Raw genomic sequence first — 27,427 nt, 5'->3', positions numbered from 1 at the left:
CAAGTTTTAGGTGTGCTTTGTTACTGCCTGGGGGAATTCTTTGTTGAGAGGTGATTACCTGTTGCTGATTGTTTCTTGTCTGGAGTTCCCCTGTGTTTAAGGTTTTTTTTAAAAATTACTGTTATAATTGTAGAGGTTTTTTAAAATACTGGTAGCCAAATTTTGTTCATTTTCATGGTTTCTTCCTTTCTGTTGAAATTGTCCACATGCTTGTGGATTTCAATGCTATGGCTCAATGCTATGGAATGATCCTGATGCTATACTTGCAGAAGACCTTCTCTGCCAAACTGTAATCCCTGGATTCCATTGCGTTGAGCCAGGGCAGTTCAAGAGGCGCCAAAACTGCATTCATCCTACAGTGTGGGAGCAGCCTCAGCCCGGCTTCGGGACCTTTGCTCGGTCCTGAAGCCTAGCAAGACACAAGGGAAACCTCCACTGGTTAGCCATGGGAGGAAGGAAGGAGGACCAACACCAGCTTCCGACGGAGGTTACGAGAGAAGCGAGTGTGAAGCAGAACAAGGTCTGTGTCGCCCTCTGAATGCATTGGCTTGGAACGATGCACTCCGACACGTTGATGGAGCCCTGGAAGCGCGCGTGGCGGGACGCAGAAGGCCTCCGACCTGCATCCAGGCTGGGAAGCTTTGGACGCCCCGCTTGAGCGAGCGCCCCTTCCCGGGTGGGACCCCCACGAGGGGGGCGTGGCCCCATTAGCCGCCGTCTCCCCCTCCCTATTCGGATCCCAATCTGAAAGACCGACCCGACCCGCCTTCTTTTTCCCTCCCGCGAGCTCTCATTCGCTCTGGAGACGTCACTCAAGCGGGGCGGCGCCTTTCCGCGAAGTTTTTGCCACAATCAAGAGCTCCACGTGTGGCAGCGGCTGGAGCAGCCGGGCAGCGAGGAGGGGAGGCAAGGGAAGGAAGGAAGGAAGGAAGGAAGGAAGGAAGGAAGGAAGGAAGGAAGGAGAGATCCCATAGCAAAGGGGGCGCGGAGCAAGAAAGGCCAGGGAAGACCCTCGAACAGGCGCAGAGGACTCCCTCGGAGCTGTCATCCAAGGAGGGAGTGGGCCAGCCTTGCAGATCGATGCGCCCCAGCTCTGTCTCGGATGCTCCCTGAGGAAGACGAGGAGGAGGAGGAGGAGGAGGGGGCGCAAGGGGAGAGCCTCGGGTGCTGAGCGGCCGAGCCGAGGGGCCATGGGCGCCTAGCATGGCCCGGGGAGGGGCGCCCCCCGCCTCCTCCTCCTCTTCCTCCTTCTCGCTTCCTGCTCCTCCACCTCCTCCGCCTGGTCTCCTTCCTCCGCTTGTGCTGCCTCCGCCGCCGCCGCCTCCTCCTCCCGGGCCGGAGCCCCTTCCCCGCCGCGCGCTCCGGAGGCTGCTCCTGCTCGTGGGCTCGCTGCTCATGTCTCTCTACGGCAGCTACTGCCTGGCCGGGGCGGCGCGCCTCCTGTCTCGCGACCCGGTCCCCGTCCCGGTCCCGGTGGAGGAGGAGCCCTTCGGGGTGGCCCCGCTGCCCGGCGGGGAGGGCGCCAAGCGGCTCCCCCAGGCCGTGATCATCGGGGTGAAGAAGGGCGGGACGAGGGCGCTGCTCGAGTTCCTCAGGGTCCACCCCGACGTGCGGGCCGCCGGCGCCGAGCCCCACTTCTTCGACCGCAACTACGGCCGGGGACTCGCCTGGTACAGGTACGCACCCAGGGAGGGGGGCCCTTTCCCCATCTCTTTCTCTTCCCTTCCCACCCCACTCCTCTCCTCCTTCATTTCCATCCAGTTCTCTTTTCCCATCTCCTCTCCTTGTCTTCCCATTCCTCTCTCCTCCTTTTCCTCCTCTTTTCCTCCTCCTTACACTTTCCCTTCTCCTGAACTGTTCTTCACCTAAAAACTTTCCTTCTCCCTTCGCCTCCCGCTTCCTCTTTCCCTTGCCTTCCCTTTCCCCCTTTCTTCCCTTCTCTTTTACTTCACATTCCCCTCTCCCTTTTCCCCTCTTTTCCTTTTCCTTCCCATTCCCTTCTCAAGACTGTTCTTCACCAACTTTCCTTCTCCCTTAGCCTCGGCCTCCTCTTTCCCTTGACTTCCCTTTCCCCTCTCCTCCTTTCCCTTTCCCTTCTCCTTCCCTTTCCCTCCTCCTAACTGTTCTTCACCTAAAAACTTCCCTTCTCCCTTGCCTCCTGCCTCCTCTTTCCCTTGACTTCCCTTTCCCCTTCTCTTCCCTTCTCTTTTACTTCACATTCCCCTCTCCTCCTCTTCCCTCCTCCTTTTCCTCTCTTCCTTTTCCTTCCCATTCCCTTCTCAAGACTGTTCATCAACTTTCCTTCTCCCTTCGCCTCCCGCCTCCTCTTTCCCTTGACTTCCTTTTCCCCTCTCTTCCCTTCTACTTCTCCTTTACTTCCCTTTCCCCTCTCCTCCTCCTCTTCCTCCTCCTTTTCCCTTCTCCTTCTCTTTCCCTCCTCCTAACTCTTCTTCACCTTAAATTTTTCCTCCTCCCATTGCCTCCTCCTTCCCTTGACTTTATTTTTCCCATCTCGTCCCTTCTACTTCTCTTTTACTTCCCTTTCCCTTGCCTTTCCCTTCTTCTTCCTACTCTCTCACCTCCCTTTTCTCCCCTTCTCCTTTCCTTTCCCTAAACTTCCTTTCTCCTTTCCCCTCAGCTCTCCACTTGGTTCCTTCTGTCAGACTATGTATCCAAATTCATCCCAGTTGTCCATGTGCAAAGATACAGAATGGGGGAGGATGCCTGGCTCGACAGTAGTACATGTGAAAAAGATCTTGGAGTTCTTGCGGACAAGTTAAACATGAGCCAAGGATGTCATGCGGAGGCAAAAAAAGCCCATGGGATTTTGGCCTGCATAAATAGGATAGTGTCAAGATCCAGGGAAGTCATGCTACCCCTCTAGTCTGCCTTGGTCAGGCCACACCTGGAATACTGTGTCCAATTCCATCCAGTTCCCTTTTCCTTTTTTCCTTTCCTTGACTTTCCATTCCCCTCTCTTCCTCTCCTCCTCTTTCCCTTCTCTTTCCCTTCTTCTAAACTTTTTTCACCTAGAAACTTTCCTTCTCCCTTCACGTTCCTCCTCCTATTTCCCTTGACTTCCCTTGACTTCCCTTTCCCCTTCTCTTCTACTTCTTGACTTCCCCTTTCCTTTCTCCTTTCCTTTCCCCATCCCACTCTCTCTCCTCCTCCCTCCTTCCTTTCTCCTTTTCCTCCCCTTCCCCTTCCCCTTTTCTTCTCCTAAACTTCCCTTTTCCTTTCCCCCTAACTCCCCACCTGGTTCCTTTTGGCAGACAAGAAAAGAACTGGGATTTTTCCTTTTCCTTTATTCAGATTCATCCTGGTTGCATCTCCACTTCTGAATCAGTGGAGTTTGACACTATCATAACTGCTATACACTGGCAATCTTCAGGAGGAATTTGATAACCTGGTTATTCCAATGTGCCTTCAGTAATGTTAGATTCTCCTTGACTACACTTTATTTATTTATTTATTTATTAATTATTATTATTATTATTATTATTATGGGTCAATGCCATGGAATGCTGAAAGTTGTCCTTCTGAATGGTCTTTAGCTTTCTCACATGGAACCCCCGGTGGCACAGTGGGTGAGTGGGGTGAGGTCCCATCCATCAGCTGCAGCTTGTTATGTGGGTACATGAGAGAAGCCTCCCACAAGATGGTAAACCATCCGGGAGTCTCCTGGGCAATGTCCTTGCAGATGGCCACTTCTCTCACACCAGAAGCAACTTGCAGTTTCTCAAGTCACTCTTAAAATGAAAAAAAAGTTTTTTTTTCTTCAATTAATGCTAGTGCCTCTCCAAACTGTAGCATTAAGCCATGACAGCCACAGATCCATGGCCCATTCTCTATAGAAGCAAAAGGCACACATCAGGGAATTCATAGTTCACTTCATAGTTTCATTATGATTCTTAGTGCATTGATGTAGGTTGGCCTGTGTTCATGCTTTAGATCATTGTTTGTTTTAAGGATCATGAGGGATCATCACAATATACTTTGCTTCAGAAGCTGGTACCCGGTCATCCTCTACCTCTCTATGATATGTTGAGAGCGAAATATTTTATGCATTTTTCAGGGGTTTCATTAATTCTGTTAACCTGCCATGTGTCAGCACAGGATACGCTCAAATGATGTTGAAAGATTTGTGTATGCCCAGGCCTGCACCCCCAGCCTGCTTTGCCAGTCCATCCTTCTCCAAAACTATAAAGACCCTTCCTTTCCCACCTAGTCACAATTCTCTTTGCCCTGAGGTGCTGTTTTAGTAGAAACTCCAAATCACCTATAAACCAAACCTTGACATCCAAATCTCCCTGGAGTCTATTTTCTCAGGCCAAAAGTCTTGGCATAAACCAGCCATGAGTTACTCACAGCTGCTGTCATCTTCCCAGGTACCTTGCCTTTGGGGATTAGGTCTTTAAATTTCTACAGGAATAGCTAACATTACATCCATCCCTCATTCTAGGTTTTCACTCTATTATTTTTTTTTGGCCCTTATAAGAAAATGTGGGGAAGGAAATCTATCGAACTTCTTTCACACAAACCCAGTTCCAAATTTGTGTGCCAAAACGAGCAACTACAATGTTTCACCTCAAGAGAATGAGCCAAAAGCTGTTCTTAGGTTTAGATCATTTGTTTTTTCCTTCGAAGAAAAAATATGTGTGTAAAGTGCTTGCCATTCTAAACTCCACATTTTAATTTCATCCATCATCTCAGTTTGTGACTGGCCGAAGGACACTTCTCATCCACACCATTTCAGCATAAACTCACACTGAGCTCCAAACATCTCAGAGAACCATCCCTAAAAAGGATCCCCTGTCCCTTATTTTCCTAGATAAACCCATTCCTTCTTGGAATGATCTTGGAGTCCTCGTGGACATCAAGTTAAACATGAGCCAACAATGTCATGCATTGGCTAAAAAAGCGAATGGGATTTTAGCCTACACAAATAGGAGTATAGTGTCTCGATCCAGAGACGTCATGCTACTTCTCTATTCTGCCTTGGTCAGACCACACCTGGAATCATGCTGTACCCAATTATGGGCACTGCAATTAAAGGGAGATGTTGACAAGCTGGAAGGTGTCCAGAGGAGGGTGACTAAAATGATCAAGAATCTGGAGAACAAACCCTGTGAGAGATGACTTAAAGAGCTGGGCATGTTTAGCCTGCAGAAGAGAAGGCTAAGAGGAGACAAGATGAGGGTCATGTACAAATATGTGAGGGGAAGTCATAGGGAGGAGGGAGCAAGCTTGTTTTCTGATGCCCTGGAGACTAAGACATGGAGTAATGGCTTCAAACTACAGGAAATGAGATTTCACCTGAACATTAGGAAGAACTTTCTGATAGTGAGAGCTGTTCAACAGTGGAACTCTATGCCCCAGAATGTGGCAGAGGCTCCTTCTTTGGAGGCTTTTAAACAAATGCTGGATGGCCATCTGTCAGGAATGCTTTGAAAGGAATTTTCATGCTTCTTGGCAGGGGGTTAGACTGGATGGCCCATGAGGACTCTTACAACTAAAGTTGATTCTGTGATTCTCCCATCTGGCTCCAGTATCTTCACATGTTCACAAAACACCTTAACAACTTGATTCTAAGTATGTGTATTGGAAGCAAAATAGATCTTATTGATTCCAATAGAAATTGACAGAGTCAACTGTGTTTAGGATTGCAGTCCTTTACAGGCGTGCACATGCACCTTCCAGACTCTGGTCAGGCTCTTTCCCAGATCTCAGTGATCCCCTTTAAACATTCTTCATTGTTGCTAATTGATGTCAAGTTGGCTTCAACCTTTGGCAATCATATGACTGAGAGCCCCTCAAATAAATATTATAAACAAATCAACTTGATTTGTAGAGTTGTTCTGTCATTGCAAATAAATATTAATCTTCACACCTTCTCTGAACCCATTAAACCTCTCTGCCATCAATCCTATTTTCCCTTGCTGACCTTTACCATTTCACCCTTGGAAATCACCTGGTATCCATCCTGGACCCCTTTCACCTCTATCTTCAGGGTTAAGGAGGAGATGTGTGAGAAGGATCAGGAATACCCAATTAATCAAGATATCCATTGGGATGAATGAACAAGAAGAAGGGAGAGGCCCTTGACAAACCCCAGTTTGGGGCATTTGCAGAACCGATCCCATATGTGCTGCAAGGAAGCGTGTCTGGCATGACTTGATGTAGGACTGAAAGCAGAAGAGATGCAGTTTCATATTAAATGTTTGTTCTACTTAGATATGTATAAAATTCACATTTCAGGTGTGGAGGAAATATATTTCAGATTAAGAAAATAAAGTCACTTGATAAAGAAACAACAGCATACAAGGGAATCATCTCTGCAAAAGGGCAAGCAATTTCACCCCTGATGTAGGCTTGAAAGAGAGTTTTCACTGCTTTTAATGTCTTCTTCTTCTTCCTCAGGCTGGCTGGTACTATTAGCTGTTAAACTGAGTGCTTCTTCTTTGTTACTAAGTGGATTGTGCATAGAAAAACATGTGTGGACAATAGTTTTGACAAAAGTATTTAAAATTCAAAACAGGTATCCACGAGAAGGCAGCAAAACAATGTATTGCTTTTGCTTTTTGTGCATTCCACTCTGACAGTCTTTCTTAAAACTCTTAGCAATAATCTCCTGTTTTATTGATGGTGGGAAATTTGAACTATTAAGTACCTCTCTGTTCTTGTAAATACTTCTGCCTTTTCATTTACTCCATTGTGGCTACATTTCATGCACTCAGAGCATCCGTAGATCTGGAGCCTTTGACAGCAAATTTGTCACACCCACTGTCTAAAGGGCTTTCTGAAAATTCTGGGCCCAGCTCAGAAAATGTTTAGCTGAGTGTAGTAAATCAGAGTTATATTAGCCACATTACTCAATGGGGCCAACTTTCAGTTAATTTCCTTTAGATGGGGACATATGATTCTTACCAATAAAAGAGAAGCTGCTGTAGGTTATTCTTGCTGTGTGGAAAGAGCCAACTCTTTTAAAAGCAAAGCAAAATGAGTCACACATAACTCAGTATTGCTCGCACAGGGGACTGGAATCTGTAGCCTTTCAGGTAATTTCTCTTACACAGTTCGTTGTTGTTGGCCAGAAACCTCTGGAAGGCCACAGTGTTGACCACACTGAGTGAGAATAGCTGCCCAAGGTTTCAGATAAAATGTTCTTTGAACCTCCTTCTCTCTCCCTGCCTTCAAGTCACCTGTTGATTTATGGTGATCCTATGATTTCCATAGGGTTTTCTCATGCAGGGAGTATTCAAAGTTGGTTTTGCCAGTTCCTTCCTCTGAAATATAACCTGAAGCACCTAGTATTTGTTGACAATCATCCATCCAAGTACACACCACCAGGGACTGAATGTGAATCCAGTCATGAGCTCTGTGATGAGCTAGACCTCTTCCACTGCCTTTTCTCAAGGATATTTATATTCTCTCCAGTGTATGAGTGTTTCATCTATTAATCACTTTCAGCACAGAGATATTTTTTCCCAGAGGAAAAGTTAGTTTTCATCTAACACAGGTTAGCCCACTATAAATCTGTCCAGACAAGATGGGACTGCATTGGCCTCTTCTGTGCCGCCACCACTGCCCCCTCTAGCTGGCTGCAGATTTCTGTTGGAATGCCTGGCCACCACAGTCACATCTGCTGATGTCTGAATGGAGTGCCTGTGCGACCAGCAAGAAGTAGGGGTGTATCTGGAAGTTTCAAAATGGTATGAAACAGTAGTTGAACACATAATCTGAAACCACAAAATTAAGATACTACATTTATGTTATCCTTATGAAAGATCGCAGTCAGAACTACACTAAGATTTGCCAAAGATTGTAGGGATGTATATCTTCTACTTGGATCTATAAAATAAAATATATGTGATATCAAAAGGAGGTATATTGTCAGAGGCAGCCCTAGGTAATTTTCAACGGTAAGCAAACAGTATCCCCCCTCCCCCCAACCAATCACTGATATATATTTTCTGTTCATCGTGGGAGTTCTGTGTGCCATATTTGGTTCAATTCCATCATTGGTGGAGTTCAGAATGCTCTTTGATTGTAGGTGAACTATACATCCCAGTAACTACAACTTGCATATGTCAAGGTCTATTTTCCCCCAAGAGTGCCTCAAGAGTGCCCCTGGGCAAAATCAACTATACTGCAAATGCTTACTTTGCATAATGGGTTGAGCCGCCCCTGTATATTGTACAAAGCAGGTGTCATCATGACAAATGCCCTGCACCCAATGGTTGCAGAGCAGAGTTTGTGGCTCTTTCAAACTGAGTTATATCACTGTGATTCCACTTGAACTGCCATGGCAGCATCCTAGGAGTGGTGGTTGGATGCAGGACCTTTGAAATTCTCATCCAGAGAACTCCTCTGTTGTCTCTAACCAAACTACATACTTCCAACTACAACTATCCCTGCTTTATGCTCTGGTGTCTGTTCACAACACATATTCTACCCCCCCCCCCCCCCCCGCAAGATTGTTTGAATTGGGTGTGTAGTCATCTTGTCTAAGATAAAGAGCTTTACACAGTAGTTCAAATGGGCAGACATTTTCATATTAGCTGTTGTGTGAATCTGGTATGAGTTTTTGGTCTGAATATTAAAGGAGCTAACCAAAGTATGGCAACTGTTCTGGGAATGACACTCAAGACTTTGGATATCTCGTTTAAAGTTCAGACTACAACCTAGAGTAGAATCACATCTCACAGGCATGGAAGCTACCGGCTACCATTGGGCAAAGATGCCATCATATCCTGATGCAAACAACCAGCTGCCACCTACTGTCTCTTGTGCCTGTTTGCTGTAACAAATCATCACAGGCTGGTTTTTTTCCTAATTGACTTGGGGTTTTTGTTGGCTGACTGCAAACCAGGGAAGAGTAAAATGAGGACATTGCTCTCAATACAAATTTTGCCCCCTTCAAATGTTTTTCTTCAGTCTTTGAATTCCTGGCACTGCAAAGAGTGATACCACTCTTTAAAGTATTGATAAATACTCAGGTGGAGTTTTAAGTTACTAAGATATTAGAAATTTGGAAAGTGAAGGGGCATTTTAAAAGTAGTTGTGAAAGTAGAACAACAAAAGTTTAATTGGAACTGCCAAACCAGGACAGAAAACATTCCATACTGTGGTTATATTGTTGAACATAGGCCCCATCTACAATGTCATATAATGCAGTTTCAGGATGCAGTTTAACTGAATTCCATCCCTATTCAAGTGTAAGGCATAGTAACATTTATTTTGATCCTCAGTTAGAAAGGATTTCTCAAAACACCGTGAAACACTATTGAAAAATGTTCGACTATTAACATATCCATAATACAGCCTGTCCTTAAAATGATTGTTGTAGGTGTTGTTAATTATTTATATCCCATCTTTCCCCACAAAACTGGGAGCCAAAATCTACAAATTCACATAATTGTAATATAATTTTAAATTTTCAAAAAGCCAACATTAAAGCAAAATGAAACTATTTAAAATGTACATTGAAAAAAATTAACAATACAAGAAGGCACATGCGGTCCTTTCCTTGAAAACCATTAGTTATTTTAGGATTGGGCCCCATCTCAGAGTTCAAGGGAAGTGATGGCATGTACTCCATGAAATGTAGAGTTAGAGCAAGAGTGGTCTTTAGGGCTGCTCAGGCCCCTTCCATACAGTTGTATAAAATCCACATTGAAGTAGATTATATGGCAGTGTGGACTGAGATAATCCATTTCAAATCAAATATTGTGGATTATCCGCCTTGATATATGGCTGGGAGGAAGGGCCCTAAGAGTAACCCCAAAGCTCCCAAAACCACCAGATTTAAAAAGGGAGATAATTTTTAGGTTGTTATGTGCTCCCAAGACTGTTCCAAATGTTTCCAAATTATTGTTTCAGCCTGTGGAATCTTTCAGTTTAGTTGGAGTATGTATGTATGTACCTTCATACCAGTCAACATATGGCAACCTCATAAGTGTCTCGGGGTTTCATTAGGTAAGGAAAACTCAGAGGTAGTTTGCTTCTTTTGCAATCTAATTAGTAGACAGATCTGGCCTTACATATCCTCCAAGATTAGGTGGGATCTACTGCTTTCAGGTACTTGGAATTCTCCCCTAAAAATCACTCATACTCTTGTCCAGTAAAGTAGACTATACTTTTCTGTCAAGCAATTATAAGTCTCTCATCATAGTACAAACCCCAGGATTCTGTAGGAAGAAATCATGGGAATTAAATTGGTATGGAAGTGTAATTGTATAGTGCAGAAACAACAATTATTTTCTTGGGTAGGGTTTATAAAATGGTAAGTACTAAGCTACAGCCTGCTTAAGTTCTGTCATAATGACATAATGGTTGTTGAAGTGGGGCTAGAATTTTTGAATTTTCTTCTTTGAAATTTCTTCATTGAAATAAGTGGGATGGAAATCCCTTATGCCAAATCTAGGACTTGTGTACCTTACTGTGTTTTTAGGGTAGTGGTTTTCGTTGTTATTTTTACTGTTCGCCCTCTGACTTATGGTGTAATTTCTGACTTCTGGTAACACTAAGATGGTTCTATCATGTGGCTTCCTTAGCAATATTTATTCTGAGAATTTTTTTTGTCATTGCCTTCCTCTGAACCTGAGACAATGTGATAGGCTCAAATTCCCAGAACATTTCCATGTCCAAGTCAGGGTTCAAACCCTGGTCTCTAGGATCCATGCTCAACACCAAAACCACTACACCACACTGGTTTTAACCATTTGGGACACGGGAATAAGTGGCCTATTTTCCTATTCACAGTGCCATACCATTACAGCCATTCCACTGTTTACCTGCAAGAATGGTTCATGTGTATACATTTCCACAGAACCAGTACCCGGGGTTTTGTTTATTCTCATGCAACAATATATCTAGACATTTTCTAAGTCCTCCAATGTATTCTTGGGCCAGATGTACTTCATTTCAATAAGGTTTGGTATCATCCATGGTTTTGTGGATCCATGTGAAGTCCAGGAACATTTCTCCTTCAGATACAACAAATGATGTTGTATTCCAATTGTGACTTTTCTTGTTTCACTTTCTCTTCCTCCTCCAAGTTCTTCCATCTTTATTCCCAGCAGAATAATTTCATAAAGGAGGAAAAGAAGGAACAACTGCTAGGTGGCATGAGGAGCTATCCATCTGGGATCACCAGTGAAAGTGCTTGTTATCTCCCTTTCCAGGCTTTTACTGAATCTTGTAGCCCCTCCATCAGTGAAGTTTTAGTATAGGATTGTGGAGCTTATTTCCAAAAGGTACCAAATCCATCTGAACAAATTTTACAAGAAAAAAATGCACTGAGGATGTGCATTGCTACAAAATGTAATTTTCCAAACCCTGTACTGAAGAGATTTCACACACCTTGATAGTTTTGATATGTAAATTGTATACTGCTCCTAGTCAACAATGTTCTGCCACCTATAACTAATTTTTCAATTTTTGAAGGGATTTGGTACCATTTGGCAATGAACTCTACAATTGTTCCCATGTTTTCTGTCGTATACAAATGGGAGAGGTAGAGTTGTGGAAAGTACCCATTCCTGGCCCTCATTTATTTAAATAAATCATTTTCACAACAGTCACATTTTGAGAAATCTAATGAACTCTGGTTATGAGAAGTACCTGCAAAGACAGCTTTAATCAAGTCCAATCAAATATTTTTAATGGAATACATTTTTCATTCATTGGGAGGGGACATAAAAACACACAAAAAGAAATGAAAGAATCCACAGCATTGAGAAAATAAACATGAGAGCCATAGGGCAATTGTCTTGTTCGCAATTTGCATTGTTTAGATAGTTCTCCCATGTGCGTCTTGTCATTTAAAGTTAATAAAGTTGTGTCCTCTGGCAAGTTAATATGAAAATAGCTTGTTGGCTCAGCAAGCAATTTGTCTTTGTTCCACAGCAGAAATGCTTTGTTTCCTGTCAAGTACATAGAAGTGAAACAAAGGGCTCTCAGATTGGGATCGGTGTACATTTAACAATAACAAGGGTGTCCAAATGATAATTAGGAGCGTTCCATCTTAGGCATAGGATTTAGACTGAAGCACAATGCTTTGCTAAAGATCTGGACTTGGTTGAAATTCTGGGTATGGACCGATGCATTTGTTAAGTTTGCTTTCTCTTCCTCCCCCCCCCCTTTCTCCCTCACATATCTTTTATTGTATAACCTATATGAAAAAGCAGTTTTTCATATAAAAATGAACAAAAATCAATATATCACCCATCTGTCAAGAGTATCCCTGCTTAGGATTGTACTGTCTACTTCTTTATCATCCTCTAATGTTGTTTTGCCCTGTAGCCAGACTTGTTAACTTCTGGAAACAGTGAAGACAACATTTTACATATCTACTCAGAAGTAAATCTGAATAAGTTTAGTGAAATTTCTAAAAATGCCTGTGGAAAATTACAGACTTAAACATTTTGAACGCACCATAATGGGGCCCCTTCTGAAGGAGGTGGACAGCATTGTTTATCTTGATATCATTTTTGCAGCTTTAATCTTATAAAGTCCATGGTATGTAAATGCCTTTTTCCTGAGAATAAAGACTTTCTATTCCTGAAACCCCAAGCTGCCTGTTGAATGGTATTTTTTAAACTGTGCAATTTAGCATGCCTTGAAAGAGGATCGGAAAGGAAACATTAAAAATTCTGAGGGTTTTCATTTTTTTAAAAAGCACACACATTTTTCTTGACTTTGAAAATAAACACCTGACTTTGGGGACAGCACATGACCAAAGGGGTCTGGCTGCTATTCAAGAAAACTGTTCATCTGTGGTCATGATCCTAAGGGGACTTGGACATAAATTCCACTGCAATCCAGGAAATGTGTTTGGGAGGAAATAGTAGTGCACAGAGTCCCAGAGGTTTTGCCAATATAGCTGTGATGAATACAGAAACAGCCACATGTATCACTGCACAATACAAATCTTGGAATAGGAATAAAAGTTCATAAAGAAACAAAATGTTTTGATATGTTCATAGTATCTATCCATCATATAATTAGGGATGAGAAATCTATGCAGTGAAGAAGAATACATAGGCTAAGAGAAGCTACAGCAGTTTGCTTTTGCCTGAGTCTACTGGGAAGGGAAAGATTCCTCCTTTCTTCTCCTCTCTCTGTAATTCAGTGAAAATTACTCTTACGTTTTGAACTCAGTTTGCAGCATGGGAAGAAGCTAAGGACAAAAAGTGAAACTGGAAGGTAAGAAAGAGAAGCAGGAACACTATTCAAGCATCTGAAAAGGGGGAGGGTAGAAATGATAAACAATTAATTGAGATTGTCCTTTCCAAATCAGGGCAGTTGAAGTGCATGTATTGTTTCATTAAAGCTGTCATCATTTCAATTACTGGTCATTTTATATCTAATCAGCCCCCATTATGCTAAGGATTACCATTTGAGGTTTCTGTGGAGGACAGACAAGATTCAACTTCTTCTAATTATGAAGTTATACTAGGAGTGGAGGCAGATCTTTTAAGATTTGTTTTTTCAAATTTCTTTCTTTTTGACCTTCCTCCTGTTTGTTCCATCTTACCATGTTTGCTTAAAAGTGACTTAACAATAAATAAACAAAACAAAAACTAATAAGAAAAACTATACAGTGGAAATAACTCCTCTGCCAGCTCAGTGAAGTCGATTTAACTTATGAAATGAAAAAGAATTCAAAAGCCACAATGCAGCAAAACAGATTTCACTTGGTACTGCAAGGATGGCAAAAAATAAATAAAAATAAAATGGCGATGCAACTAACTCTTAAGAAGGAGTTTCAATGTTTTGGACACCATCACCTAAAAGATTCTCTTGCCTGTAGTCCTCTAAGGGCTCACCTATACAGTCAATTATGGAGCATTGCTACTTTGGACCAGCCTGGATTCAGCAGAGCTGCTTCTGAATCATAGTGGCAGTGGACTCCATACTGTTCAGTCAGCATGAACATAGTTCGGCTCCACTGGAAGAGCTCTCTTACCGGGATTGTCTATTGTTGCCATTGATCCCCTTCCCTTCCCTAGGTTGCATATATGCCTTCTTGATGTCAGCAAAGGTCCCCAGTGATGGCCAGGATCCCTCCGGATCTCTGTTCCTAGGGGCTGCCCAGCTCCTGATCCCTGTAGCATAGTATAGGGATGTAGGGTTGGCAGCACAGGCGCATGTGGACAGTTGGAGCTGCTTGAATTATATTCAGTCTAGCTGTCTGCAGCAGTCATGAAGTGTGGGGTTGCCCTGGAATTCTGTTAGCATGCAGAAAACTGGGTTAACTAGTTTTACCCCACATTTTAAGCACCATGCATGCAAAGCACATGAATGCATTTCTAACAGTCAGACGGTATGTAAACAGTGAATAAGCTAAGCACAGAAAGTCCTCTGCAGTAATCAGGTATGGTCTAGACTCTAAAACATGAGATGTCATCTATATTTACTTCCAAGCCTTTTCTAAAAGCTGTCCCAGAAAACTCTCCATGAGAACATTAATCTGATGCTAATACAAAAGTTACTGTACCTCTGGGTATTAGAAATACAGTTATTTATCTGGGATTATTTGTTTAGGGACCCAGTTGAATCTGCGAACAATATTATTTACACATGACTGTCTGGTTCCTAAACCCAAGTGACTTTAGGAACAAGAAAAGCTTGGGAAGTTATTTGTAAGAAGAATGAATAAAATGACATGTGGAGGCCATCCATAACAGAGCAGCAATAGGATGACACATTGGACCCCAGAGCGCCACCTCCCACTGCTCAGTTATAGATGGCTTCAGCATGTCATTATATCCTTTATGCTTAAAAGAAACTTTGAAAACTTTTGGAATAAGGGACTGGCATGAGAAGCAGCTTTTAAAGTTCAACTGAAGAGATCTTGTATGTGCCTTTGACTATGGGAGATAAACTGGAAGAGCCACTAAGTCAGAATCCTGGTATTTTTGCATTTGGGAGGAATGTTGTTTTTTTCCCTGTGACTTTTCACAATATCATGAAATATCCTGGCATAGTCCTTTCATTCAAATACCTGTAGTCAAAATACCTTGCTTTCCAATTGTCTTGATTTGTCAGGGACAGTCACGATGAAATATTTATGGTCCCATTTTTTTCCAGCTGCTCTAAAGTAGGAAAGTTTATCTCTCCTATTTCCACTTCCCCCTTTGTTCTCAGCTTACTTCATTTGATACCAGTTGTATTCAAACTGCAAAGCACTTTGCTTGCAATGAAGTTAGCAGGGAGGACAGGATAGGAGGTGAGGGAATCTTACCCGTCTTTGTCGGCTCAGGCAAAAGCAAACTGCTGCAGTCTCTTCTAGCCTGTCTGTTCTTTTTGCCACAATCTGGTGTTGCTTGGCTGCACACAATTTACATCTGTGATGAAGGGCATGGGATTGCTTAAATGCAATAATTATTTACCCAAAATGTATTATGAGAAAGGGCACTATACTTCTGAACTCTAGAGTGAGCAATTGATTTAAGCTTTAGGTTAATTCTAATTCAAAGAACAAAGTGGTACCCAGTACTAGAACCTGGAGTCATCCAACAAAGCTATATAGGGACAGATACAAAGAAACAAAAACTAGTTCTTTTTATATGGTGCACAGTTAAACTAAAATTCATGTCATGGGGATTTAGTGATGGCTATTGTCTCAGATATCTATAAAAGGAAACTAGACAAATTCATGCAGGATAAAAGTATCAATTAAACCAAGTAGTGCTGTCTCTGGGCGGTCAAATGCTAAAGATAACAGGGCTTCTTTGTATGTAATAGTTCTTCATAAGTGGAAATTTCAGAAGAGGTGGTAGGCATGACATGAAAAGAAATATCCTCTATTAAACTGATATTAATGGGAAGGAGCCCTGTCCTCTCCTGTACCTGATCCCCTAAGTTTTCATAATGTATGTATGTTATCACCAGGGAATTTGGAGGTATTTCATTAGTGTCTTAAGGTCTTTTCACCACATACAATGATAGCACTATGATTCCATTTTTATTGCCATGGCAACATCCCATGGAATCCTGGGATTTACAGCCAGTCACAATGCTCTGAACAAACTACAAATCCCAGGAATGCACAAAATGTAGCCATGTCACCAAAAGAAGAATTATAATGCTATAACTGTACAATAGACTTTCAGTTTACTGGCAGCCTTGCAGATTTCTAGATGCTGGATAAAAGTAGTTTCTGGTTGCTTGAGAGGTCTAAGTAATATCATACCCCACCCTATACCATACAATAACATCTGTATTGATTTGATATTAATATTTAAATACTGTAATTAAAAGAAAATAAAGACAAAGACAACCTTAACATTCCTGTTAAAATTGATTTTATTTTTATTTAAAGTATTATTTCTTTGGGGTTTTTTAATTGGTTACTTGAGAGTTCCAGTTACATGAGTTCTGAGGGTCCTTCCACATAGCCATATAACCCAGAATATCAAGTTCACACTGCCATATACTCCAGTTCAAAGCAGAAAATGTGGGATTTTATTCAGCTGTGTGGAAAGGGCCTGAGAATCTTTTGTAATTGTAAAATAGCCTTAAGAAGTAAATGTAGTAGCAAACAGAATTGAATACTGGACCAGGCAGGCTGTGTCTTGATCCAGTTCAGTTCCTTTTCTCTTTTTCCTTTATCACACCAGCTCATTGTTTTGAAACAATTGTGTTGTTTTAGCAAATTGAACATAATGGTAATGGAACCATTTATTGCAATTGTGCTATACTAGTATTTTGGTGATGCAAATTCCCACAATCATTCTTCTGCACACCCTCTCTTCCCACCTGTGTTCATGCTGCCTGGCACATAACTTCTGTGGGTTTTTTTTGTGTGTGCCATAGCTGCCCATTCATGCAGTTTGAGTATTCTTGTGAGATCTTTGTGTGCTTTGCAGTATCGGGACTGTAGGGGAAAGAAACGTTGACACAAGAAATAGTGGTGGAGAAACAGTGATATGGGATACATTGATGGGTTTTTCCAGGCAGTGAAAGGAAACAGGTCAGTCATGATTCAAGAAGGCTGCTATGAGACGGACAAACTGTCGAGATATAATCCCCAAATAAATGCTGTTTTATCCTACTGTTATTTGCGTAATTAACTCTATGTTATAAAGTCCTGTTTCAACTGGATTGAGTTAATTCACTTCGTTTGAAATCTGGACTATTTAAGAGTCAGGTTTGAGTATTGTTAATTCAAAATCTATTCTTTTTCTCTTCCAAAGTTTAGTTTAAACTTTTCAATCCTATGTTTAACTCTTCAGACAAACTCCCACTATTTCTAGGGTGGCCAAGTACAAAAAAAGACAGGACTCTTACACACATGAAAGTTGTTTAAGAGCAGGAATTTCAGAAATATTGTGCGTGATGCGGCATTCCCTTTTATAAATAGTTATTAAATGTGCAGGAACCTTGCCCTCTCTTACACCTGGACACCCTAACGGGGTTCAGTAGAGTTCATCCTATTTAAGGCAACAGCCTAAAGGCATGCCTTCACAAACACATGTTTCCTTTTCCTGCATAACTGATGACCTGTATTTTAAAAAATCTACACTTTTAATAGTTGTTTCAAAGTTGAAATTTCGTGATATGTATATGTTACCTCCACAACAGAGGGTCCATGATACACAAGTAGACCAAACAATTAAGTTAATACAATGTGTCGATGTTTATATTAAAATACATATTTGGAAATGGAAAGCACTTGAGATCTTTTCAATTTTTTACAAACACTAGAGGACAACAGTGACCCCTACAGTTGGAAAATGATTAAGAACGTTGAAATAAAAAAAAATACATATATCGTAATGAAATAACTGAAGGTCTTTGTAATACTGGGTAGATTTTTTTTAAAAAAAGGTTTATTTTAAATGCAGAAAGAGTTTCATATTGCTTTCCTAATGGGAAATTAAAAGTTTAGTAACACTATGGTCAGAAGCTGAGAAAATCTGATTAAGTTATTCTCTCCCTCTCTCTCAAATATCAACACAGTAATTCTGGTGATTACAGGAGAAGAGTAAGTGCATCTAGCCAGTCAGATAAAGTTATCAGCCAGATAAAGTTCTTCTGCTAACTTATGGATCGGAAAAGGAAATGAAACATATATAAAGTGCTTTGTGTTGATTCAATGAAACAAAATCTCCCCCGCCCCTATGACTTTTGAGTGCATCCTTTCTGTTCAAAATCCAGATCACTTACAGAGATGTTTATTTAAATTCCAAACCTAGTCCTGAACTTTAATTTGCAAGCTGAAATACCTATATGTGGGTGGATCTGTAAAGATCAGAATACTGTGAATATGAGTGCTTGCAGTAGCTCGTTCCTTCCCCCCCCCCCCTCTCTCTCTCTCTCTGTTTGGCATCTGTAAGTTTCTAAGTTAAACAAGGGAGAAATGAGAGGGAGGGAACCAAGTCACAATGGCCTCATTGATTTTTTAAAACATGAGAAATTGCTGAACAACTCTATTGAGTAGGCAGAGTTCAATAGCAGGTGAAGTTACCCCCGCCTTCCTTCATGTGTAATGTGACTACAAAGCCCAAGGGAAAAGAACACCATATGTAGGTTGTATTAAAGTGTTTGGGAGCAACCTGGTGTACTAACAAAGGAGAGAAAGAAAAGAAATTGTCATTACCAAGCACATTAGGGCAAAGGGGTGTTTGAAGACATGCTGCCCGTGTTCTCTGATCCTTTGTTTAGCCAGCCACTAATTCGATGGCCCACTGGAATCCCATTATCCCTGTCAGTCACACCGAGAGTATCTATTTTGTATGTTTTAATCTTGCTTGCCTTTTATAAAGCTGCTGCCAGATTTGCTGGAGGGTGTGTGTGTGTGTGCACATATGTTACTATCTTCGGCACCATACTGCAAGAAGATGAAAGATTATACAATAGACTGTTCTTTTGAGGATCTGTGTGTGAGAGGTTAAGGACTATCACTCCTTGTTGTCTCAGATCTGGTAAGTTCGGGTGTTCTCTAATTAATGCTTCCTCTCTTCCTCTCTGTGCCTTCCCAGTCAAACAGGGATAATGGGAAGCAAAGCCAAAAAAGACATTTTCAGTTCCTTGAAAGGGCTGAGAGAAGTTTGTTCCAGCAGCTGGCAGCAGCTGTGGAATACAGTTTCCTGTACAGCTTCTCATCCGCAGGGCCTCAAGCACGTCTGCCTTTGAAAAGTTGAGACGAAATCTGTGTCTTGGGGGACTCCATATCTGGCTTCTGTTATGGGCTGTACATACATGATATGGCTTAACAAATACAGGATTGGGAAGGCCGGAACTGTGCCTATCACAGCAAGAGAAAAATCATGAACACATAAAGCCAGAGGGTACACTGGAGATCAACTAGTCTCCTGCTTAGTGCGGGTTCTGAACAACAGAATAAACTTGCAGCATCCCTGAAACCCAGCAAGATCTACATGTTGCCTACACAGGAAAAAAATCTACTTCAACTCTCATTTTCTTGGTTTGTACTGACTGCATCAACACCACACCCATCCTTATTAAAGTGAAGTGGAAGTGGCATCAAAAGCTAAACATTTCCCCTATGCAAGCTCATAGGGCTTCCCCATAGATTCTGATGCTAAAGCAAAATCTGCTCTCTTCCAGTTGTTGCCTAGGAGGTTCCAGTCTTGTTCTGTGGAGCAAAAGAGAGCATCTCTAATCCACCCTTTGCATGGCAGCCATTCAAGTACTGGAAACTACTGTCATATCCCCCTCCATTAGTCTTGTCTGAACTAAACCCATCTAGCTCCTGTAATGTTTTGGTTTTTTTTTTTTTTATCATAGGCCTTAAAGCCACCCTGAGTCCCCCCTAGGGGGTTGAGAAGGGCGGGGTAGAAGCAATAAATAAATAAATAAATAAATAAATAAGGTTTCCTATACATACACCATCCTGACTTCTATTTCTGAACACACTCAAATCTATCACTGTTATTGCTGTGCGATTAAAAAAAAAAGAGAATGATCTCTCTCTCCATATCTCTGATCAAAATTCTGGGTTGATTACCCTTTTTGGTGCCTCCCAGATATTTTGGATTGCAACTCCCATCATCTCTGGTCACCAGCTGTGCTAGGAATTATCCAAAATGGAAGGCATTAGGTTTGGGAACAGTGGTGCAAATTCATTTACTAGTTCCATGATTAATCATCCCTTGTCTAATTCCTCCCATGATAAATCTGAAGAATAGCCATAAAACTACATTGTTCTGACCTAAACACTTTTCATATAGAAACTTTTCATATAGAAACACTTTTTTCCTGGGGAAGGAGAGGACAAACCATTTTTGGTGATTGTGATGATGTCGAGTGTTATAGCCTGCTTATTGGGTTAGTGCTCTCTTTCCTGTATTTTATGGATCTCTTTGCTGGTGGTACTTTGTGCTCTTTTTTTTCAAATAGGCTGCCCAGTGTTGCTGTGTCATTTGTTAGTACTACAAGTCTTTAATCTCCATACACATACAAATCTTGCTCACATTTTAATGATGATGAATTTGGCTATAAAGTTGTTTTTAGAGCATCCTGAGCTTTTTGACTGTGCATTTTAAAGAAACTGATGCCACACAACAATCTGTATTCTGTTGTTAGTCAAAGGACAGTTCACAGTGACTGGTTCCCTGTCATCATGCCCTGTGCCGTGGAGTGCCATCTAGTGTAGACCTTTGGGGGGAAAAAATGAAAAGTGAGACATTCCTGTGTAGTTCAAATGATATTTTTTGAAAAATTGGAAGTGTACTCTTTAGTTGTAAATGTGCTGCTTGCAGATAAATACTAGGCTTGGAATAAGTAGCTTTATTTTTTCTAGGTTTGCTTATAAGCAATGACTTATAAGACTGCTGTCTGAAAAAGTGAGTGGACCCCTTGATTAGAATGTTCTAGGCTCTCATAGTGTTATGCAGATATACCTTGAAAAATAGATGTGGACAACTGCACACGAAGAACATGGATCTGCTAGTGGAAACCAAGGTCTTGAACAATCTGACCTGGAATAATACTAAAAGTATTAAAACGTTATTTATATAAACTATTGCTATAAAGCTTTCATTTTTGCTTTTAATATGACTGCTCAATATTGCTAAAATATAAAAAATGCTTGATTTTTTTGTTGGGGGGGGGAGGGGGATTGCTATTCAGAAGATCTGCCATCTTTCAGACTATCTGAAATATCTCCCTGCATGAGCCTGGCCAAGGCTTGAGATCATCAAGGAATAACATTCTCATGTTACCGCCATTGTCATAGTCCTGTTTGGTAGGAACAGATGAAAGGGTCTTTTTGGTAACTGCTCCTAGGCCATGGAATTTCCTCGGTTCTTAGGTTGACTTCTTTGTGTTGTTATCTGGTAAACATCTTTCAAAAACCTAAGCTGGCAAGAGGCATTTATACAGAAAGGTTTTGAATGGTGTACATGTGTATACTCGACATCTCTTGATTGCTATGACTTTTTGTTTTCTCTAGGAATTAATAGAGCCACCATAGAGGACCCATATATCTCTAGAGCCACCATAGTGACTCTGTGATATTATTGAGGTAGATGTCCATCATTTCAGTAGGATTTACTATTTTCCATGGTTTCCTTTTTCCAGAATAAACTCAGGGATGGATCTCTTATGGATATATGGAACATACTGCATCTCGTTTTACCCATGAATGCCACCTTGGTTTCCATATCAGCAGAAATGCAGAATAGAAATAAATAAAATAAATGAAATCCAATGAAATAAAATAAAAGTATAGAAACAAAACGTAACATCTCTCTGAGTACTATCTGACAGAGGACAGGCAACTGTAGAAATCTCTCTCCCCGAGTCCTTCCTGTCATCTATGAATATTTCTTACTGTGCTATATATCTTACACATGTTTGTTTGGGAAGAAATGTGTCTCTGTGAGTTTAATGAGACTTACACCAAGGTAAACAGGATTGTAGGCTTAGTTATGAATACAGAAAGTTTTGCAATTCTATGGAAAGTGTTTAAACATAGCATGTTGAAATGAAATTATTGGAAAAGTTCTGCTACCATACTGCTTCGGATCACAAGAGAGAATGGATCAGTTTCAACCTGTGTTATTTGTATAGTACATGACCCATGTTTCTGCAGATCAGTATCTACTGTTTAGTTGTCCAGATCTGACAAAATATGTCATCTCTAGACATTTTCTAGGTGCTACAGTGTGATCCTATGGTATTCTTGGTTTAGAGGTCTTACATTTCATTACAGTTCGCTATTATCTGTAGTTTTTCATATTTACTAAAAATCCAGGAACGTATCCTTTGTTAATACAGGAGTTATACTGCACTCTGTACTCACAACAAGAAAGAAAGAAAAAAAGTGAAAAGAAAAAAGGAGTTGTTAAATCAATGGAATTTATGAGGTTCAACCTCTCTAATTGAATATGTCTTTTGATATCTCCCTAGCCTCTTTCCTGAATTATAGCCTATTCTCCCTCAAATGCCCCAGTGGATAACAATGTTGAAATTGTCAAGTTGAGCAAAATAATTGAAAACGCCTCTTCTCTCTGCTCCACAACATTAAAATCGCAAATTTTAAAAGCCTGTCTAGACACTGAAAAAAGTGAGTGAAAGAAATGACAGGATACCATCATGTACAATGCACAACCTGGGTAGACTGTAATGGTCTGGATGGTTGTTTTCCTATTTCTTCACATCCTCATCTATTTGGGGGTTTGAGTTTTTTCTTCTTCTAAAAATCCATATTTTTCTTACTATTCAAATGGCCCACTCTCTCAGTCACAAGTCCATACATTCTTCCAGCACCATATTAAGAAGGGCTTACCCAAACTGGGCTTGCTCATTGCCCCATCATTTTCTTGCCTTGATCCTCTAAAGTTGTGTGTGTGTGTATAGGTTTAAAGTCCTGAAATGGAAGAAACTCTAAGACTGCTTTATTAAGGTGTGGAAAAGAGACAAAGAATTTGAGTGAGCCCAAAACACTTTGCAGCCTGAGACCAAGAAAAAAAATACACAAATGAAAGATGTATATCTACATAAATGTCTGTGGCAAATCTAAAGCAGAAATGCTCTGGACTGGTCTGGAGTCTGTGGAGCTACCCAGATGCTTCACCCAAACCTGCAATGGAGGTGAGGTCCAGATGGTCCAGTCAGGCTGAAACAGATTTGATTTAGCTGGACTATCATCTTTACCTGTCCTGTTGTTTCCATTGGTGTGGCAGCTAACCAAAGAGGTCCAGAGATCCCCTTCTTCTCTCTGGTGGTGTAAGCTCTCCAGCCGGCTGCTGTGGTCAAGGGTACAACATGGCCCTGATCCATCCCGGTTTCTCTGCACTGCTCAATATACCCTACCTTAAGGACTTGAAATTTCTCAGTGTCATCTGTAGATCCAGATTTGACTTCTAGTCTACTTTACATACTCAATACACAAATTAAAGTGCATAGTGCTTTTATAAGCATGACTCTGTCAAGCAGGATTGGTAGTAAAGAATCCATTTGAGAGGTACCTGGTTTAAGTAAGACACAGATTGGCCTGAAACTCTCTCACACACATACACACACATACAACCCGAAACCTGGCTAACTGACTTGGCAGACAAGCTATATGTGAGTAGTGAGTGGCTGTGTAGTATATGCCTTTATAATGAGGGTCATGAAAAGGCCTTTGCTCTGTGTTTCTTTTCTTTTCTTTTCTTTCTTTCTTTCTTTCTTCCTTTCTTTCTTTTTTTTTTGCAAATAGCATAGGTGTTAATCCCAGTCTCTAGGCTGTATCCCTATATAGGTAATTCTATTCTTTATCCTATGAAAATGTCAAAAAGGTTTCCACTAGTATTCCCCCCCCCTCTTTCTTCTTTGCCTACTGCTTTCCATTGTTCTATGGGATTCCAATAAGGGAGGGGGAAATTTGGGATCTAGCCCAAATGTAGCTGAATTTCATTGTTGACCCTTTGCCTCTAATTGGCTTTATTTTTGAGCTGAAATGTAAGTAAGGAAAATTGTATGCAATCAGCCCACAAGGCGATAGCTCTGGAACGACGATGTGGCCTCTCTTTGAGATATGCAGAACTCCCAGAAAAAAGGACCTAAAGTTTGAAAGCTGAATAGGATACTGAAAGGCACATGGAGCTGTCTTCTCATCATAAAAGGATGGCTCAAATATCTCTCTTCATCTTCTGAGTGAACACATTCTGTTGGCTGTATCCTTATGATGTGTGTGTTAGTCACAACAGTTGGAGATTCTGGGAGTTGCAGTCAGTATCATTTTGGGGCCCAATGGTGGGGACCATAATTAGACCAATGTACACTGTCCTTCCAGTCCAGAAGAATTGTCAGGGTTGGTGTCAGGAGTGTCGAACAAACTCAAATGAACCATACATGCTCAAGTGGTCTCTATTTCCTCTCTCCCATTGGTGTTATGCTAATTTGTTGTGGCAACATACAATTTTGTCCAACTTTTCCCCTGGATCAGCAATAGCACCTGTCTGCAGAGGGACAAACTCAAAGTAGTTGTTTCCACAAATAGGAGTCTCTGCATCTTTACTGGTTCCCAAGCTTTTTCATAAAGCTATATAGCATTGGCTACATTCTGTCATATGAGCCTTGAGGTCAAATATATTAAGGAGAATAGAAGACGAGAAGTCAAACTTCCAAGTGCCTGTGGAATAGAGTTGGATCTCTTCATTGATATGTAAGTCCTGGTATTGTTTAAACATAAAAGCCTGAGCTTAAAAGCTAAGCGGGGTCAGCCCTGGTTCATAATTAGAAACTAAGCAGGGTCAGTCCTAGTTAATACTGGTTACATTTCAGATGAAGGAATTGGCAAAACCATCTCTTAAGTATTCCTTGCCTTAAAGTAAAACACGAACATCCATGGGGTTGCCATAAATTGATAGGCAACCAGAAGGCTTGCATACATGAGCATGCATATTGTTTAAGCACTTTTTGGCTGCTGTCCCCTTGTTTGATGATGAACACGTTAATTGCTCAGGCCATAAAGCTGAAACCCTATCCACTCATTTGGGCATCAGACATAATTATCTTCCCATTCCACCCTCTGAAAACACAAGCAGACAGTGTGACAGTTCATCTCCTGGTACCTTTGGGAAAGGGGTGACTGAGTAATTTGGCACTATGAAGAACATCAGTGTGCCCCTTGATGACCTACATCTCCACTGACGTTTGTCATTAGATGCCTCCTTAACTCTCTTGGGCACTTGAGTAACTGCCTATTATCCCTTTTAATCCTTACAATAACAAAGTCAGAATGTCAAGGGATAGGCTGTAGTGTGAAGGCAAGCCCTTGTAGTATTCAGTATGGAAAAGAATAGTTGGAAACTACAGCAGCTGTCTGAAATAACTTCTGAAGGGACTGAATCTCGGAATGTATTGCATACTCTGACCTACATATGTGGTGTGAGCATTTAATTGAGTCTGATGGACAGGCTCAGCTTTTGCTCTTCTGCAAATTTGTTGAAGGAATATGATAGAATTCCCTCTCTCCGCAACACCACTCAGATGCACTCAAAAACTTGTGAGGTATCCCTTACCATGCTGGCTTCCTTTTTTCTTCTTTTTTCTTTGTAGGCAACACCACTTACAACATAGCATACACAACACAATTACAGTTGTTGAGGTACCAAACAGGACTGCAGCTTTAAGCAAAGGTGGTGCTTGAATGACCAAAATTTCACAGATAAAATTGTAATATGTGGGCCAAAGAACATCAGAGTCTTGTCAAGAGGGCAAAAATTATTAATGAGGAAGAGCACATAAGCAAGAGATGCTGCCCTAGTTTGCTTTGGCCTGAGTCTATTGGGAAAAACAAGACTCCGCCTCCCTCTTGCCCTCTTCCCACCTCTTAGTTGGTAAAATGCAAACTACTTCTGCACTTTGAATTCAGCACAAATCAGCTGAAGTAAACTGACAATATGAAAAGTGGAAGGACAGAGGAATAATCAAGACTGTCCTTACCAAACTGAGACAAGTGGAGGATATGTGTTTGTATGGAGATTTTATAGTTCTATCTTCACAATGGTCGACATTTGTTTTTTGCTACCCTAAATAGCAAATGAGGAAGAGACAGTGGGAAGGCTAGCAATTTCATGTTTAAACTCCTAGTTTGTGTGTGTCTAGTCTAGTGTCTCAATACCTGACTTAGTCTTCTGGGCAAATAATCAAGTGCATTTAGGGCCATTTCACACTGCATAATTAAAACCTTATGATTCCATGTTAACTGCTATGGTTCAATCCTATGGAATCCCAGTATGTGCAGTTTAGGGAGAAAGCTCTCTTATTCTAAGCCAGAGAATCAACCTATACACCTTAGGTTTCCATAGGAAGTAGCCATGGTCAGAAAAGTGGTATCATAGTGCCATAACTGCATGGTGTGAAAGGGTCTATTTTAACATGCTTAATGTTCTCTGTAATGGTAATAGTTTTATTTTTAGCCCTCCTAGTCAAATCATCCTTAGGTTGTTGAACACTCATACACACACATCCCTTGTGTCTCCTGCCACAACTACTATCCAACCCAAAGGGAAATTGGCCTCTGTGGAAAGTATGAAACATTCACCAGTTTTGGAAAGCCTGTCCATGGTAGCAAAATCGCTAGCAGATGGTTTCCTGCTGGCATGGAAAGTGATAGTTTTTTGGCCTAGTTCTGACTATTTTGACCCACCACTGCCAGCAGTCTGGAAGCAAAGAGAAGACTGAAACTTCTTCCCCAATTGCTCTCAAAGTTCTACCAGAAATACCAATTATCTGATGGTTTGGTGTATCTTATATGTATATAGGTATGTGTAAATTATTAGGGCTGAATATTATGGCAGAAGAATAGATGGTGGCCTTGAGAAAATATTTTGCTGTCTAGGGCTCTTAAATTTTCCATGAAATCTTTCCTTTCCCACTTCCTAGAAAGATGGCCCTGTAAGAATTCTTGCATTCTGAAAATCCTGCATTTTTTAGTTCTTGTCCATATAAAGCATATGTCAATATTCCTGACAAGTATGGCAACCACCAAGCCTATAAGCCCACTGTTTGCATTACTCACAGAATAGAAGGTATGAACATTTATTATGAGGAAGGGCCCATCCAGACAGACCCATAATATGGGATTTGTCTCTGTTTTACTGGACACCTCCAGTAAAACCAAATTAATGTTTCCCTGCTTTGTTCTGAAATAATCTAAAGGTAAGATTTGGGTCTTCCCATGTGTGGGCCCTGTGTGGATTTGATCCAAGGATGATGTCACATGATCCCATGGCCCAATCCACACAGCCAATACAGCCAAACTGAGAGGGCACCCACTGCCTTCCCCCAAACCCTTAATGTACCCTTAAAATTAAATAAAAATTACCTGGCCACCATTAAGTTCCTCCTGGCACCCTCCTGGCACATGGAAATGACATGCCAGGAAATGGAGGGTAGTGTAGGATTTTCCTCCTTGCCCCCATCTTCTGGTGCATCACTTACTCACACCCTCCTGGTG

The 27,427-nt window shown here is 41.3% G+C and overlaps 1 protein-coding gene across 1 annotated transcript in view; it reads left to right on the top strand.

Moving 5' to 3' along the window:
• The first annotated feature begins 709 nt into the window (after window positions 1-709).
• LOC132768533 (heparan sulfate glucosamine 3-O-sulfotransferase 3B1-like) overlaps window positions 710-27,427 on the top strand; it is a 77,255-nt gene continuing 50,537 nt past the window's right edge. Inside the window, exon 1 of the mRNA XM_060764522.2 lies at window positions 710-1,676. Within this exon, the coding sequence (XP_060620505.2) occupies window positions 1,204-1,676 (473 nt within the window). The 5' untranslated portion in view covers window positions 710-1,203. The remainder of the gene's footprint in view (window positions 1,677-27,427) is intronic.

The sequence above is a fragment of the Anolis sagrei genome, chromosome 2 (genome assembly GCF_037176765.1).
Source record: "Anolis sagrei isolate rAnoSag1 chromosome 2, rAnoSag1.mat, whole genome shotgun sequence".
Classification (NCBI taxonomy): Eukaryota; Metazoa; Chordata; class Lepidosauria; order Squamata; family Dactyloidae; genus Anolis; species Anolis sagrei.
This window is presented reverse-complemented; position numbering and strand designations above follow the sequence as displayed.